General features: G+C 30.0%; 1 protein-coding gene across 1 annotated transcript; it reads left to right on the top strand.

Annotated features, from left to right (window-relative positions):
• Positions 1-2,441: 2,441 nt before the first annotated feature.
• On the top strand, positions 2,442-17,870 carry LOC145190792 (peroxisomal trans-2-enoyl-CoA reductase-like). The gene is made up of 7 exons (XM_090089908.1): positions 2,442-2,938; positions 4,065-4,230; positions 4,337-4,418; positions 4,503-4,599; positions 4,845-4,952; positions 10,738-10,852; positions 17,605-17,870. Exons 1-7 carry the CDS (start codon positions 2,693-2,695, stop codon positions 17,664-17,666), a joined length of 876 nt encoding a protein of 291 aa, XP_089946034.1. The 5' UTR covers positions 2,442-2,692; the 3' UTR covers positions 17,667-17,870.
• The last annotated feature ends 218 nt before the right edge of the window (positions 17,871-18,088 follow it).

Genomic DNA, 18,088 nt, shown 5'->3' with positions numbered 1-18,088 from the left:
GTTATCATTAACATTACTTATCATTAAATTGTTGTTTGCTCGATTTCTCTTGCACGATTGATTACAATATGTATAATATTATATGAACGATATATACGATAACTATGATTACTATATGTACGATACGTATGATTACTAAATGAATGATTTCTCGACTATTCTCATGCAATGTATAGGGTAAAACACCCAGTGTTTACCATGCAAACTAGTCTTCGCCACTCGGTCAATAAAAAACATACAGAGCAAAACCTAATTGCTGGAAAGTTCAGAAATCGCATCTAAAAAAAACTTTAATGCTCTTTTTATAACTGACGAAAATTTGAGTATTGTAACTTTAAAAATAAAGGCACAGAGTTTTTTAGAAAAAAAACTGACGAAAATTTGAGTATTGTAACTTTAAAAATAAAGGCACAGTTTTTTAGAAAAAAAAACTGTCCAAAAAAATTCTTAATGTTTAATGACAAATTTTTGAAACGCTTTCGGGTAATATCTCAAAATAATATCTCATGTCATTTATAATCTAATTTATTTTTTTTTTTCGATTTCAAGAAGTCATTAGGATGAAGGAATATCTTATAAACATAGAATTAGTGGATGAATTTGAAAGGGTGGGTGGTGAACGCTGGAAGCAATATAATCCCCTTGCTATTAATTGCCAAATTTTTTCTTAAAAAAACTGACTTTTTTGTCCTTATTATAAAATATAATCTTACACATAAGTAAATACGCGTATGGCTCAATCTTATTTAAAAATAGCCACGTAATAAGCAGTTAAATCTTGCCAATCTTCGCCACACCCACTTACTAGTAGTCACCAACGTTGAAAATTGCCTTTTAATTTGTTATAAATTATTATACAACACCGTTTTTTGTTTTAAGATTAATTGAAGAAAAAATAAAGCATATAATTAAATAGTTATGAAATATTATTAAATTAAATCATTAAATACTTATCGTGATTGTATAGAAATATTTTTACATTTCATACAAGGATGTAATTATCAGGCAGATCCTGGCAATCTTACCCTATTAAGATCTGGTTCTTCTTCGGCTGTTGTCACTGGACCGAATACTGGCGGTGTTACAGCTTACGGTAAGAAACCCTCAAATTATTGCACCCCTCTCAACTATGAAATGATTACAGGTAGAGATCCTTTCCAGCCCTCGAGCTTTGGGGATCAACTGCTATATAAGATTGTATTCAGCAATCGATCGCAGGTTATCATCTCGACTAACACAGGAGCAGCTGTGAACTATTCTTTCAATAATATAGCACTCGAGTTTGAAACTGTCTCTTCTGCCTCACTTGCGGCAGATATTGCTCTGATTTCTCAAGGACAATTTAGCTTTCGAAAAAATCATGCGCCATAGGAGAATCAAGCAAATAGATATACTAACCAACTGGTTGTTTGATATCAATATTTCTTGTGACAGTCTGAAATACGTCGTGATTGCCTGTCCAAACCCCACCAATTTCGGGCGTCAGCCGAAAAAGACCTAACCTGCACTTAAACCTATGAGGGTGGATATTTCAATAAAGGGTAGAAACAACCTGTTATGTTAAACAACCTCAAATGACTTATTAATTCACAGAATACTTGAAGAAACATGTCGCTGCCTCGCTGGTACTAATCGCATCGCTTCTCCTAAGACAAATATGGTCTCAAACGAGTTATTCGCCCAAACCCTTGCCTTTAAAGATTGGTATGCGGGTAACCGAGAGTTCCTCGCTATTGACTTTCGCAGCACAAGCGATCAGCACCTTCGTGGTTCAGGCTTAAAACTGGGAAACGCCGGAAGTGGTATAACTATAAATATAACTTGTACCTCGTCTGGAGCTGCATCTGTCGATTTGAACGTGATCATAGTGCTTGACTTTATAGCAAAGTTTGAAGAGGGTTGCTTCATAGGATCCTCTTCTTAAGGGACATCGTCTCAGTGGCTACTACACATCTAGTCTCATCTGTTGCTGCATCACTACCACCATATACCTTGTCGTAAGCTGCACTAGACGCTGTAGGACCCAGAGCGTTGACTTAAGGATAGAACAGAAGGTTCGCCTTCTCAGTCCCTGGGCCTACCTCAGATGGCCAAATAAGCCTATCCAAGGGCTCTATGCTGAACTATGGCTAGCTCTAGCTCAGCTCAGGTCTGCTGAGTTGTAAGCGGTCTTTTTCACTCTATAAACCCTGTCGCTAGTTGTGCTAGACGTTGTAGGACCTAGAGCGTTGACCTATGGGTAAAGCCGGAGGTTCTCCAAGCCACATGCCTCAGCCCCTAACCGCTGGGCTATAGCTCCCTTATTTATGATCAGAAGTCATTCGTTCTATGGGAATCGTAAAGGTCAATCTTTTCTTTATACGAATAAACTTCGAAATCGGTAATTAATCAAAAAGCGAGTAAGAAAAAAATTCTTATATGGGACGAATATAATGTCGAAAAAATCGGCGTTTCACCCTATGCCTAATTATATTTAAAAGCCATAGGGTAAAACGTCGTTTTAACCAATGCCCTATATTTTTTTAAAACAATTAGATGTAAACAAATTCAATGAAGATGCCAAAAACGTTTCGTTAAAAATTAAGCAATCAAGTCAAAAAACAATTATTTAACAGCTGCATCTACAGTAATTTGACAAAAACTAAGAATTAGAGGAAAAAGTACATCTATTTCACTGCTTGCAGTCGCAGTTATGACAGCAAGAATTTTAAAATCTGTATTTCGAAGTGATCTCTTTCTTGGAAATATAGCAATTGTAACAGGGGGTGGGACAGGGATTGGAAAATCAATTGCGAAAGAACTTTCTATTTTAGGTTGTAAGGTTGTTATTGCTTCAAGAAGAGCTGAAGTATTGGAAGAATGTGCTCGTGCTCTAAATTCTGAGCTCAGCGAAGAGCTTGTTTATCCTTTCCCATGTAACATAAGAAAAGAAGACGAGGTTTAATATTGTTTCATAACTATATTTCGTTTGGTGAATATGGTTCTAAAGTTCCCTAATTTTGTTGCACTAACGCATTTTAAGTCATAGGTTAAAACTAATGTATTAAGTATTGCATTGTGCTACTGAGATAAGATAGGTAGGAAAGATAAGATAGGTAAGTTAAGTCATTTTTCCTAATTAAAGTATTTGACTTTCTTCTGTCTTATCTATGCTCATGCATTTATTTATGATATTAAATAAGGGATTGTTCAAGTTCTCGATAAAAAATAACTAATAACCAACCAAAACAGCTCAGCATAAGATAATAAATTTTAATGTATTACATTTTTATAAGCTTTGATAGTAGCTTGATTGCCCATTTCAAAAATAAAGAAGTAAGGTTACATGATGTTCTTACTTGAAGACTTTTAAAAGTTATGCATAGTTCTTAAAAAAAAAGTTATGCATAGTTCTTAAATTCTAAAAAAAAAAGTATTTAGAACATTTTTTTTTTTAAATCTATGACGAAATTATCTTAATGAATTTCATATACTGCAATTCCAATATGATTAAAGCAATAAAAATGTCTTGGCTGAAGATATTCACATGCATTGTAAATATCATCTGTCATTCTACACCAGTGTTCTTCAACCATTTTACATCTGTAGAACCCTACAATTTAAATACTGTTTTTATGGAATTCTAGTGCAAAAAACCCTAATAGATTTTTTTTGACTAAAACATAAAGTTCAACTAATATTCAATAATCATAACTTCATTAGTAAACATATCATTGCAGACCAGAGTTGTTGAAAATGCAGAGTAACTTCAAGGGGAACGTAATGTTCTTGTAAATCAACTTAGATGTCAACATTACAAATATAAATATGTCACATTTAAGAAAGAGGAGCAGAACTGTAAATGTCTTACAAAACCACTGAAAATGGTCTGCAGAACCTCCAGGGTTGAAGAGCACTATTCTACACCAAGTTTTATTTCTGTTTTTTTTTTTTTTTACTGGAGTAGACAGTAATGAAAAGCATCAATTTTTGATTACTCTTAAAAGTACTTACAGTAGCAGTTTCTGTCAGCCAGAATTGTTACAAAAATTCAAACTGTTACAACTAATTTTTAATTTGTGCAGGTGAAAAAACTGATGACCTACACAGTTTCAAAGTTTGGTAAACTAGACTTTCTTATCAACAATGGTGGGGGACAATACATATCTCCATTTTCCAAAATCAGTACTAAAGGATGGAATGCTGTTGTTGATACAAACCTAAATGGAACATATTTCTGTTTGCGAGAAGGTTTTATTTTATTTTCAAATTTTTTTTTTACCATTATAGCTTACATTTTAATACTAGTATGGTTTTTATCTACTTTAATTATTAATACAAGTTTTATTTGTTTTAGCATATCATGCATGGATGGGTGAACATGGTGGAAGTGTTGTAAATATAATTGTATCAAATTTTAATGGAATGCCTGGAATGTCGTAAGATTTGTAAAAATCTAGAAAAGACTCTTTAACAACATAAGCAAAATATATTACGTGTGTATATATATATAACTTATTTAGACATTCAGCTGCAGCAAGGGCTGGTATTGCAAATTTAACTAAAACTTTAGCATTAGAATGGGCTGAAAATGGCATAAGAATTAATGCAATAGCACCAGTGAGTATTTTTTTTTTTTTTTTATAATCTGTTTTGCTCTTAATCTATGTCTTATAAACTTGATCTGTGAATTATAAATTGGTGACCTTTACTTGAAGAAAGCTATAGTGATGTTAATTTCCAAAAAGATTTTATAGATTCTATTCAATAATTTTTATTGCAATAATCTTTCCACCATACTTACTGAAAAAGCTTTTATAAGGAATAGAAGCATTTTTTTGTTATGATTGTATCTATTTTTATAGGGCTGTATTTATTCAGAATCAGCTTCTGCTAACTATAAAGATTTCCCAAAATTGTTTGATGAAGTAACTGATCTTATACCACTTAAAAGAACTGGGACAGTTGAGGAGGTACTATAATTTATCTGATTGCTTTGGTTTTTAGCTTTTGGGGAGTTACCTGTTAAGAAAACCAGAGCCTGCAGCCTTTTTTCTTAGATATTATTTATATTTAACAATTGTTTTGTTAAACAAAAAATCCAAAAATTTTAGTTTTGAGGAATCTTCATTTAAGTCTACAACTATTTCAAATAGATGTTCGGAATCACCTATCCTCAACTGAAAACTCATTGCAGCACAATTTTTGCATTTGTTTATTTTGATGAACAGAATCATCCTTGTTGTGGTTACAATCTTAATGCCACACAGAGTACATACCTTTTTGAAACTATCAGCAATGGAGACAACAAGTTTACTAAGTGAAGGTGCCATTATTTTAAACCAGAGAAAGTAAGAAAAAATATAAGAATTTAATAAGAAATTATAAGATAATAAGAGTTTAACTAAAATGTTTGTATTAAAAAAGTTGTTTTACATTTATAAAATATCAGATTGTTTTGAGACAACCAGTTGCCTCAAAATAGTTTAACATTGTAGATATTTTATAAAGGTGAATTTTACTCATTTAATTTTAATTTAGCAGCAATATTTTATCATTATTAAAGATGCCTAATTTATCAGCTGTGAGTTATTAAAACAACTGATGCAAAATAGTTTATGATTATGATTAATTGATGGTTATTTCCAGAAAACAGAGTCATTGATGAAAATTAAATATGAATAAGACTTTTACTGCATAAAGTTGACATTCAATCCAAATATTAAATTTTAAAAGGTGGGTTTATTTTGTAAAAATATTTAAAAAGCTATAAAGTTGTGCAGCTCTTACAAATAACAGTTGTTAGAAAATTACTGATTTCTATATTTTGGGGATCTAGATTAAAAAATCTTGATTTACCTAAAAAATGAGAATAATAATTAATTTATGTGGGTAATAATTCCCTGATTTAAGGATTTACAGTTTTTAAAATCCCTGGTATTAAGTCACGAAAGATTTCTTATTGAGGATTTCATAAAACCTGCTTCTTTTTTTTTTTTCTTTTACAAGAGAGGTGTGTGGAAATTGTTGTTTTATGATTAAGTTTTATTGGAATCATAATTTATGAATTTTTGTTAAAAGATATATTTTTTTAAAAACAAAAATTTTTTAAAATAATTTTTACCATAAAAACCCTAAGAAAAGATACAACTCTTTACTGGCAGAGACTTAACAATTTATGGTAGCCTCTGGTCTACAAAGTTCCTCTAGTGAACAATTACATCTTGAATACAAATACCATTTAAAATTTGTGGCATGTCAGCATAAGATGACCATCTAACAGAGGCTATTTTTAAATTGTAGCTGCGTAAATGGTCTATGTGCATGCATAAATTTGAATTTAGGGACTTTTTCAATGAAACTAGTTGTTTCTTCCACCATTCCAATCCAGTAAAATGTATTAAAATGGCTGAAAATGAAATCATTGAGTCTCAATTTATTGATTTTAATTTGGATTGCTTTTTTTTTCACACTTTTAAATGTAAAGCATCCCCAAATATTTTTATTTGTTTGTTTAAAGCTGATAGTATCACTAGATGTTTTTGTCAAACTAATGAAAACTTCTTGTACTGGGATTGTCTTTCTTTTTAGAAAGCAAACCTTAAGATTTTCATGAACACCATTCAGTTTTACTTTTTTATCCTTGTTAAAAGTAATATCACTAATGTTAGGAAGATACTGTAGGAATTATTTAACCAATTAAAGGACTTTGCAAACAAGCAATTGCTGCTTATCTTTTTACAACTCATCTTTACATGTCACATTACAAGTTTTCATGATTTGTTGTAAAAAATGTCCACTCTACATAAATATTGAAATCAATTTTGTGATAACAAGGCTCATAAAAATATTTTAATTTTTTTATTGTGTAGCGTAACTATCTGAAAAATAATTTATCATTATTATCAGATGATAAGTTTTTAGATACAAGTGTCATAGTGATTATTCTCTGAAACATGAGAAAGATTTTTGTTACAATTGATAAATTTGTATAATGTGTTATTGGATGTAAGGTGCATCCAGTTTTTCTCCTTTAGTAAATTTGAATTTCATTTTGAGTGACAAATACATAGTTTTCTGCAAATAGATGTTGATGTTTCAGAGTGCTGTGAAATTTTATCAGAGATATACTGGTTTTCAAAAGTGGAGTTCAAATTTTTTTAAATTTTTGATCATGTACAGAAAAAATAGATTTCATTTTCACTTTTAGAATCAGCTTTTTTTTTTTATTGTTTTAATTACCTCTTCACAGTTTCTACACTATTGGAGTCCAGAGACAATATTCGTGTATTGCTTTTTAAGTTTCTTGAACACATCAAGTAAATTTACATGACCACCTAAAAAAAGTTAATATATTTTAAAAAAACCTTCAACCCAACACTGATCTAATGCTTACCTTTGCTTTTTCTTCATGCTCATTGTGTTTATGAAAAATGTTTCACTATAATTTTTTTTTTCAAGAATAAAACTGAAATGTTTTTCATGATGAAGGTATATTGCTGTAACTGTTGTGTATTGTAGCATTCCAGCTCTACAAATGTATTTTTCTTTCTCACTGTGGTCATAAATGTTAAAAAAAAAAAGTTACCAAAATCACACAAATCCTTTTTTTTAAATTTCAATGAATCCTTTTTTCAAAAACTTTGTTTGAAAAACTTATTGACTTTTAACTCTAGGCTACTTGCCACAACTGCTCTACAAGTCCATGTGTCTTCTTTGTGAATTGCAGACTTATGACATTTAATTTCAGGTTTTTAATTTTTAAATGTTTGAGGGAATACAGCCCACTAATATGCCTTTATAATCAACCAACTGCTCCTATGATAGAACTTTTAAAAATAAATTAGTCAAACAAGAATTATTTTTGTTTTTTTGTTAATGGAACATATTAAGAATTTTTGAAAATTGAAGCCTATCATTAAAATAAGTAAATATTTGATCTATAAGCATAGTTCGCATATAAATTTTTTCTTCTGTCTATGCCTGTACATAAACAATGACACTAAAAGCTACATTTTTGACAGTATATTCATGGTTCCTTAGGGCAAAATAGCAAATAAAGTTTATCACAATACATAAACGCTGTATCTGATTCAAAATCAATTTTGTTGTTATTTCTCATTGCAGTGTATTTCTTCAACTGTCATCTTTCTTTTTGCTTTTCTAATTAATATTTCTTTATCCTTACTTTTTTCTTTTGCTTTTTTTCCAATTTTTTCATCTTTTCATGCTTTTTTTCAATTTTAGGAGCTGCTAAAGGCATGTAAGATAACTTCTGTATACTAGATCTTGTGTTGAAACAGAAGATCCTATGAAAGAAAAATTGAAGCTTCTAATTAAGGGAAAATTATTTCTAAATGCATTGGTTTCTTAAATTCTTGTATTATATCTCTGTTCTTAGGCTGCTCACCTTTTTCTCTTGCTAACCAATGCATAAACAACCAATCCTCAAAAACATTTAGATTGAAGGAATACATATCACTTTTAGCAAAAGAAGACCCAGCATTGGCTAATGTTACGCTTTATAAATGTATTTTTTAAAAGACCAGTTACTTGAAATTGTGTCAAAAATCTGGATGATGTCTTAACCATGTCTGAATCTCTTGACCATAATATATTTAATTGGACCAAAAAATCCACTATCCATTGTTGAACACAGTGTGTACAATGTGCAAGAAAACAAAATAGTACTGCAAAAATAATAAACTGCAAAAACCTTACACAACCTATGTAGCCATCTAACATTAAAGGTTTTTTATTATTTTTAATGCACTAGAGTAGTGCACAAAGTGTTCAAACTATTTTAAGAATTTTTTTTTAGAAAAATGCATTACTGCTTATTGAAAAAATAAAGATTGGTGGCACAAATTTTCTAATTTTATTCATAGAACATACTACGTCAAGTGCTGACCACATTCAGCATTACTAAGTGGTTTTGTCCTTTAGTAGCCAATTTTATTTGGGTTTTTTTTTGCACACTACTTTTTTACACAGTATAAATTTCTTCTTTAACTTAAGGGACCCCTAAAGACTTTTGAAAAATGAATTTTTTTAAAAAAATCTGTTTTAGATAATTTGATGTATAGGATTTCAAAAATCATAGTGGTTATGTCTAAAAAGTTTCTAAGTATCAAAATTTACCTTTTTTTTTTAAGTAGTAAAAATTTAGTTTTCAAAAAAAAATTTACATCTAGTGGTACCCCTAAACAAATTGCTTGTGTAGTAAAAAAAAAAAAACATTGCCATAAAAGGCTTTTTTTGGCTTCTTGTTAAATTTAACAAAACTTTTTTCATTTCCAATCACTGTTTGTATTTGCAGCCTTTTTACTTTGTGTCTATTTTACATATTCCATGACACTTATAAGTGTCATGAAAAGTATAAAATATAAATACAGTACAATCTCTGTAATTCGAATTTTATGGGGAAAAATAAAAGTTCGAATTAGAGAGATTTTCGAATTATAGAAAGTTGACTCTTCTTAAGCGCATTTCACAGTGACTTAACATTTAATCGAATTATAGAGGTTTTCGAACTTTGGAGATTCGAATTATAGAGATTGTACTGTATATATAAATGTATAAAATATAAATATATCAAGCATGAATATATTGATAAAATGCCATGATATTAATCAATTAATTGGATTTTATCAATACAAAAACAACTTTCCAAATCAGAATTGAGATTGTGATTAGACATTGAATTTAAGTTCAAAAACAATAATTATTTGATTAAAATTTTTAATTGAATCTTAAGTAAAACTATTAAGACCTTGATTCAAGTTTTCTACACATATTTGTAGATAAACATATTGATAGATACACATTGATAATTCAAATATTGATAGATACACATATTGATAGATACATATATTGATAGTTCATATATTAATAGATACACACATTGATAGATACACACATTGATAGATGCACATATTGATAGATACACACATTGATATTAAAGCAGTACTTTTGAATGAATTAAGCATTAAAATACATTTATTTGTAAAATAAATAGAACAATAAAATTTGGATTATTTTATTTTAAAATTACGTGTGTTCAGAAACTCAAATACAAAATTTTTTTCCTCTTTAAAATTTATTTGAAAAAATCCAATAGCAGTTACTTTTTTCATAGAGAATTTAAACAGTTAAGGTTGTAAATATTAGCTTATTAAATAGCAAAGAAATTCTTCCCCCATAACCTTTTTTCTTAAAAAATATCAATGTTTTCCAAATTTGAGCACATGCTCATTTTAGCCTAATAGTGGACATTAATGATAGTGTAGGTAATGGGACTTAGTTCTATAGTCTCTTTGAAACACCATGTTGATGCAATCATGAGTTTTGCTGCATGCTGGTTTAAAATAAATCTTCATTACTAATCAAAATTAGTCTCTGGTCAAATTATTAGCCCACCCATAAATTTTCAGTATTTTTTGTAAAATTATTACATTTAGATATGAATTTTGCAAATATGTTTCTGATAATATAATGATTATTAGTTACTAATATTAGCAAGGAAAATTTCTGACTCTAAACAAACTATTTGTTAGTACACAAGGTCAGTTTTTGAAAACCAACAATAATTTTAAAAAACTTTATAAAATTTTAAGAAGAAAAAAAATGAATACATAAACGTGATTAACAACAAATCTTTACCAAGAGACGACTTGTTTTTTCGTATTTGTACTTAAAATTATGTGTATTTGGTGTATATATATATAAACATAAACATTTTTAAAAAATTCATTACAGGTTTCGGGGTTAGTTTGTTTTTTGCTATCACCTGCTGCTTCTTTCATTACCGGAGATATACTGAAAGTCGATGGTGCACAAAGTTTATATCGACATAGCTTTTATGAACCAAAAGGTAATGTTAAAAACTTTTTGTTGGAGTCTATAAATTTTAACATTTTATTAGTTAGTTTGGCTTTTTTACAAAATGTACATAGTTGTACAGACATGTAGGGTAGGGCGGAGCTAATTGAGCACAGGGGCAAGTTGGCCAACTAAAATATCTCAAATATTATATTAAAACACATCAAATGACATATATCTAATGGATGAAAGATATATATATATATATATATATATATATATATATATATATATATATATATATATATATATATATATATATATATATATATATATATATATATACTAGGGCTGTTCATGTGAACACAGGAAAAAAAATTTTTTCTCGGATTTGAATGCATAGTTGTTTATTTTGTGCCATTTGACATAGTAATTGACTGTGGAAAAAATCTTTCCAATCAGATAATGTTTAGGGGGTGCTCAATGACCATAAAGTTTTACGAAAAACGTCAAAAACGTGTAAAAAGTTCCAAAGTTCCAAAAATTTCTAGAACCTGGTTAGTTAGATTTTTTCCACTGAAATATTGTCTGATTGCGTGCTATATAGATTAATTAAAGTGCAGCAGATTAACTGTCATCAGGGCACCAGACTAAAAAATGTCTGCTAGTGTTTAAAACAACTGTGTTTATATCATTTTGTTAAAATTTGTATTCATAATTTTAATATTATTATTTAACTCAATTTAGAATTTGTTCAAACAGAATAAAAAGGTTTACAAGTATAAATATTATTTTTATTTGGAATTTCAGTTTGACAACAAATGTATTAATATTTTGATAGTACCTAACCTTAGTAACCTATTACAGAAAACTAGCATGGTAGTCTGGTAGTGTATTGTTTGTTATTAAGTGCAGATAATAATAATTTCTAATTTGAAAATATTTATTTAATTTCTTTAGTAATAATTATTATAATATATTGCTGCAGCTGCATAAACCAACAACTGAATGATAAGTTTGTATAATATGGTATTGAGTTTTGATTTTCTCATAATATTTCAGTTATCATTGAAATGGCAGCATCATCTCGTGTTGCTATCTCTACACGACTTCAAACCAAAATCTTTTTAATTGGACAACCAGAGCCAAATCTTCCAGATAAAGTTCTTCCCTTAACATCTGATGTTTTAAAAACATTTTTTTATCATCTTAATTCAACCAAAAAGTCAGTGCCTGAAAGTCTTAAAACAACTGTTGATGAACTGATTATTATTTGGAATAAAGCCCGTATTCCGACAGCATTTCATCCGAATGTAGTCTTAAAGTTGAAAACTTTAGTCCAGGAATTTAAATTAATAAAAAAAAATAAATCCAGATTGTCAGATTCTCAGAAATCGAGAGAGAAATCATTTACAGACACCATTGGCCTACTTTTTGACATTGCCCACAAGGATGCTGAAACCATGATCAGAATTGAAGAAGATAAAGAATTTTTATTGGATCAGAGATGTCAGAGAAAAATGGTGATGTTTGGAGAGGACAAAGAACTTTCAAAATTAGAAGAAAGAAATGAAGCAAGGAAACAAACAGAGAGAGAACGAAAGCTAAAAGAAGAGCAAAGACAATCTGGTGCGAGTGCAATAGTTCCTGTTATTGAACCTTTACATGACGAAAGTTATAGTGATGACAATGATAACAATGCTGTTGATAATGACAAAATGGTTGATAGAGATTTTGAGATAGAAATCCCTGTTTATTACAGACAACAAGTCAGTAAAGCAAGTTCTTCAGGGTCAGCTGAATCAAGTTTAGCAAGTACTTCAAAACGACAATGTATCTTAGATACAATTCTTGACTCGCCTGATGTTTCATCAACATTAGACAGAATTAATCTATCTGACACAAAATTTACTATACTAGCAGCAGCAATTGCAAGGGCTGGTGGACAGAACCTCGATGATGGATCATTGTCACGTTCTACAGTCCGTAGAAAACGAACCTATCATCGATCAAATATTGAAGCCACTGTTCGAACTGAATTCTGCGATTTGGACAAACCACCATTAATCGTCCACTGGGATGGCAAACTGATGATAGATCGTACAAATTCTGCAGCCTCTAAAGCAAATGTTGACCGGCTATCTGTAGGTGTGACAGGTCACAATGTTGACAAAATACTTGGAATAGCAAAACTATCAGCTGGAACTGGAGAAGCCCAAGCAAAAGCAGTTATTCATCTGCTTAATTTCTGGGACATAATTGGTGATGTTATTGGAATGAGTTTTGATACTACAGCCTCTAACACTGGCTCCAAAAATGGTGCATGTGTAGTTCTAGAGAAACATATAGGTAGAAATTTGTTATATTTCGCTTGCAGACACCATGTTCATGAGATCATAGTAGCAGGAGTGTTTGGATCACTATTTGGACCATCATCTGGTCCCAACATACCTCTTTTCCAGAGATTTCAGCAATATTGGCCCAAAGTTAATCAAGGAAATTTTAAACCTCTGGATGACATTCGAATGAAAATACCCCTGGTGCAAGAACTACAAAATGAAGTGATTGCATTCCTCAAAGAAAACCTGCATGTTAAAATGCCAAGGGATGACTACAAAGAAATCATGGATCTTTGTCTGTTAATACTTGGAAAACTGCCTGATCAAGAAGAGAAAAATTATCATTTCAAGATCCCTGGTGCTTATCACATGGCTCGCTAGGTTATGGCCAAGGTTATTTATTGTTTTAAGATTTATTTTTTTCGTGAAGAGTTCAAGTTGACCACAAAAGAGGAAAAAAATCTCTGTGAATTTTGCTCATTTGCTAGTCTGGTTTATGTAAAATCTTGGATATCATGCACAAATGCCAGCGATGCTCCAGTTAATGACTTGTTTCTGTTTCAGCAACTTAAGCAGTTTGCATTTGTGAATAAAACGATTTCCGAAGCAGCAGTCAAGAACTTTCAAAACCATTTGTGGTACCTTTCACCAGAATTGGTCCCACTAGCTTTGTTTTCAAACAAACTTCAAACGGAAGAGAAGCGAAAAATGATTTCCAACATGAAATTTCACGGTGAGAACTGGTCTGAAAGGTTGATCAAATTAAAGAACATTGAGAGTCTAGAGAAGAAATCTCTGGACATGCTGGTGACATCAGTTTCAGCAAGTGCGTTGCGGTCAATGAAGGTTGATATTGATTTTCTGTTCAACAACGATCCAGCTACCTGGAATGATTCCCCAGAATACCAAGAAGGAAAAAATTTAGTATATTCATTGAAAGTAGTAAATGATGCTGCCAAACGATCTGTGGCTTTAATGTCGATGTTTAATGAATCGATTACAAGGAATGAATCTGAAATGCAGAGGTTAATTCAGGTGGTTGAGGATCACAGAAAGCGAGTGCCAGATGCCAGAAAGTGTACTCTGAAGAGTTATAGTCCTCGCTAGCATTAACATTGCACGAACTATAACATTATGATAATTAAATGTTAATTGCTCATATGTTTTTTTGTTTATAATTCGTATTTTAATCAATGACAAAGAGTCAAAAATCCTAGTGTTTTATTTTGGAAAAATTCTGATATAACAAAAACCGCAGAACTTTAGTCGTATTGCAGTATTTTATTTCATTAATTTCTCTGCTAATAAACCAGTCTAAAGTGGATGTGGATTGTAATTTGTATTCAGAATTTAATATTTAGAGATAATTAAAACTGATCAAATCTGAAAAATCTAATTAACCGGGTTTTAGAAATTTGTGGAACTTTGTTACTTTTTCCATGTTTTTCACATTTTTCGTAAAACTTTATGGTCATTGAGCACCCCCTAAACATTATCTGATTGGAAAGATTTTTTGCACAGTTAATTACTATGTCAAATGGCACAAAATAAACAACTATGCAATCAAATCTGAAAAAAAAATTTTTTTTGGACAGCCCTAATATATATATATATATATATATATATATATATATATATATATATATATATATATATATATAAAATGGTAATACAATGGGCGTCAAATGGTTGTTGGACTGTGGTCAAGTGAGATGCACAGGCACTTTTTTGGTTTTGGACAAAAAAAAGTTAAAAAAAATAGTTTTTTGCTATTTTTCTGGCATCACTTAAGTGTTGATATTTTACCCATTTATTTGACTTTCGATTATACTTAGCCATTTTTCCCTAAGTATTATAGCTCTTTTTATAACCTTACCTTTTGTGTCACCTAGTCTAGTTGGGGTAAGTTGAGCAGGTTTGAAAAAAATTAATAAAACAACATTATCATATACAGAGAAACAAATTTCTTTGGGTAAACATTTTAAGGTCCATAAACACTTTTAAATTAATTATTATTAAATACTCTTAACAGTTTAAAATAAAATCTGAAATCCTTTTTCTTTTAAATATGTTTTAAAGCTATTTAAATTTTGCTTCTTTTAAAAATATTTTTACTTAAATATTACTTAGTCAATAAAATATAAGTCAAAAGTTCAGAAATAAAAATTTTAACTTACTAACTTTGCTTTTAAATTACCCCACACAGCTGCTCAACTTACCCCGCTGGGGTAGGTTGAGCAGCTTGGTAAACTTCAGGAAATATTTTCTCAAACAAATCTAAAAACATTTTTTTTTCTTAAGCAATTTTTAGCAGATAAAACTATCTTTCTAATAGTGAAAAAATTATGTAAATTCAACGCACCCTTTAAGAGATATATTAGGTTTAGTAAAAACTCCTCAACTAACAGCGCCCTACCCAACATAGTTGTACAGACAACTGCAGCCTGCGAAATTAATTCATTGAGTATTTTGTCCTCCTTTTCCAATTGCTAAGCGATTTATAGGTATTATAAATAACATAGACCCACCATGGGTTTCCCCCCTTCGATTTGATGACTGATTTTGATAAGGGCGCTGATAAATGTTTTAAAAATTCACACGTCTAGATTTTTTGTTATTAAAACTTTTGAATATAGTCAGCCTAAGCAATAATAGCTATTATTGCGTAGGTTGATCAGTTTTAAAACAGATTATACGCATTATGATCGATGTGGGTCGAAGCGACGCATTTTCAGAAAGTTTCGTCTTATTAACAATAAAACATTTTGTAAAACTCATTCTATATATTTTTATTAAATTTTTGTATTGTCTATCATGTCTTGAAAACTAAAAACTACCCATTTCAAATAATTATTGTAAATTCATTACGCCAGTTTTAGCCACCAAATCTTCTAAAAGCAGCGCACGAGGGGCGTAAAACTGGCAGATATGGTACAAGTTTAATCTTCAAATCTCAATAAAATAATTTAAAATATTTTCAGATACTGTTTCTATATTTACAAAAAACTAAAGGTTAATTTTTAAGCAAGATTATATTTCTTTCTTGTTTCGAGTTCAAAAAACATAAAAAAATCAATGTCATTACAAATGGCGATTAAAAGCCTTTTTTTGAGACTTTTCCCAAAAGCCCTTTTCCGAATGAAAATGAAGGCCTTGGTAAAAGAGTTAAGTTCACATTCGTGATCAGCGCATCAAAATACCTTAAAATCAGTCATTCAATTCAAAAGGGGGTGACATGACTTAAAATTTTTAAACCTGTGTAGTCACAGTGAACGCTTTGTAAATCGACCTCACATCATTTGAACAGCTCAATCGTTCGAAAAAATTTCAAGGTAATTTTTCTTAAGAAACTAACTTCCCAAAATTCGAACTTTTATAATTCGAAAAACTCTACATAAAATATATGCATTTATACAAGGATATACAAGGTGTGGATCAAGGAAAAGCACAGTATGTTTCCAGGAAGCAAGATGTTAGGAGAGGTACTGTAAAAAACTCGAAATGAAGATGATGATCACTAAACTTGGTTTTCAAGAGATATAGATCAGACTCCAATTGTCTACTAAATTTACTTATGGTCAAAACGAAAAATCAGACAAGGAAGATAATATTGATTTTATATATACTCAACGCCGTTAATGCATGTTCTCAAATTTTTTTGTCTTGTTTGTTCTCGGTGATAACAAACATACTTTTTTTCCGGTCTGCAATATTTGTTTGTAAACAGTATCAAATGTTAAGTTTTAAAATTTTATATTCTGCCCGCTATTTTACATGTTTACATTAATCTATGGTAATTTAAAGACCGGAATTTTTGTTAAATAGTTTTATGGCATTATTAAATAGGGGTGGTTCATATCACAGTAATGTTTAAATTTTGAGCTTAGACATTTAAATAAACCTTAAGAGGTTTAACTTTAAAAGTCTAACTAGTCGTATGTCAATTTGTGTGTTCTTCACACTCATATTAATAAAGACTTTCGTATAAAATGGAAAAAACAGATTTTAAACTTGAAATAACTAATTTTTTTCGACCTTTAATATGTTTGCAGACATATGACTGGTTAGAAATTAAACATATAACTTAAAACTTGTTTGAAAAAGTTGTTTTCTCAATTTAATGCTTTATTTTCATTGAGAGCAGCACCATTTTAATACCAAAATATGGTTCATCAACTATAAAGCAAAATTTTATATCTAAACTTGAGTAATTTAAAAAAAATTTAACTATGTTTGATTTTAGACAAAGTAAAGCGCTAGGAGAGAAAAAAAAAATTAAAATGTTTTATAACCTTTCTTCTTTTAATACGTTTTTTATTTTTAAATTTGAAAAAAGACAAAGCTCCCATAGTTCGAAATTTTCTCTCCCTTGACAGTTCAAATTGTAGAGTCCGCCGTATGTTTTTAATTTTTCATTTAGTGTCTGTTGTATGTTTTTAATTTTTCATTTAGTTTTCATTTATAGATCACTCAAGTAGTAAACCCTTCACTTGGCAAGGTGGTCCTTATCAACCATCAAAATTGTAGTTATGAAGGCGGTACGTGCAATCAAATGGGTCGCTCATATTACCAAAACATGAAACAACTAGTTATTTAACCTATGATGTTGCCAAATATATTTATGCGACAACATTTGTGAAAATTTTAATTAACTTTTTGAACTTTTGGAACTGAAATTAATGGGATTGATTCAAAGTACGTCAGATTTTCTGAGAAATGTTGAGTGCTTGACAATTACTGTTCTTTAATTTAAAAATAGATTTAAATGTCTTTTTAGTTTTACTCTATGTAAATTAAACTTCAATAACTTTAAAATAATGCACAAAGTTAACTTGTAAATAATCTTCAAAGGTAAAAAACATTTTAACTTTGAAGAATATTTACAAGTTAACTTTGTGATTTAACTTTGTTATTAACTTGATTATTTACAAGTTAACTTTCAAAGTTAA

The sequence above is a fragment of the Hydra viridissima genome, unplaced genomic scaffold (genome assembly GCF_058129835.1).
Source record: "Hydra viridissima isolate aposymbiotic clone 2 unplaced genomic scaffold, HvirCarnegie_v1 scaffold_6, whole genome shotgun sequence".
Taxonomy (NCBI): Eukaryota; Metazoa; Cnidaria; class Hydrozoa; order Anthoathecata; family Hydridae; genus Hydra; species Hydra viridissima.
The sequence above is the reverse complement of the archived record's forward strand: the minus strand, read 5'-3'. Positions and strand labels throughout refer to the sequence as shown.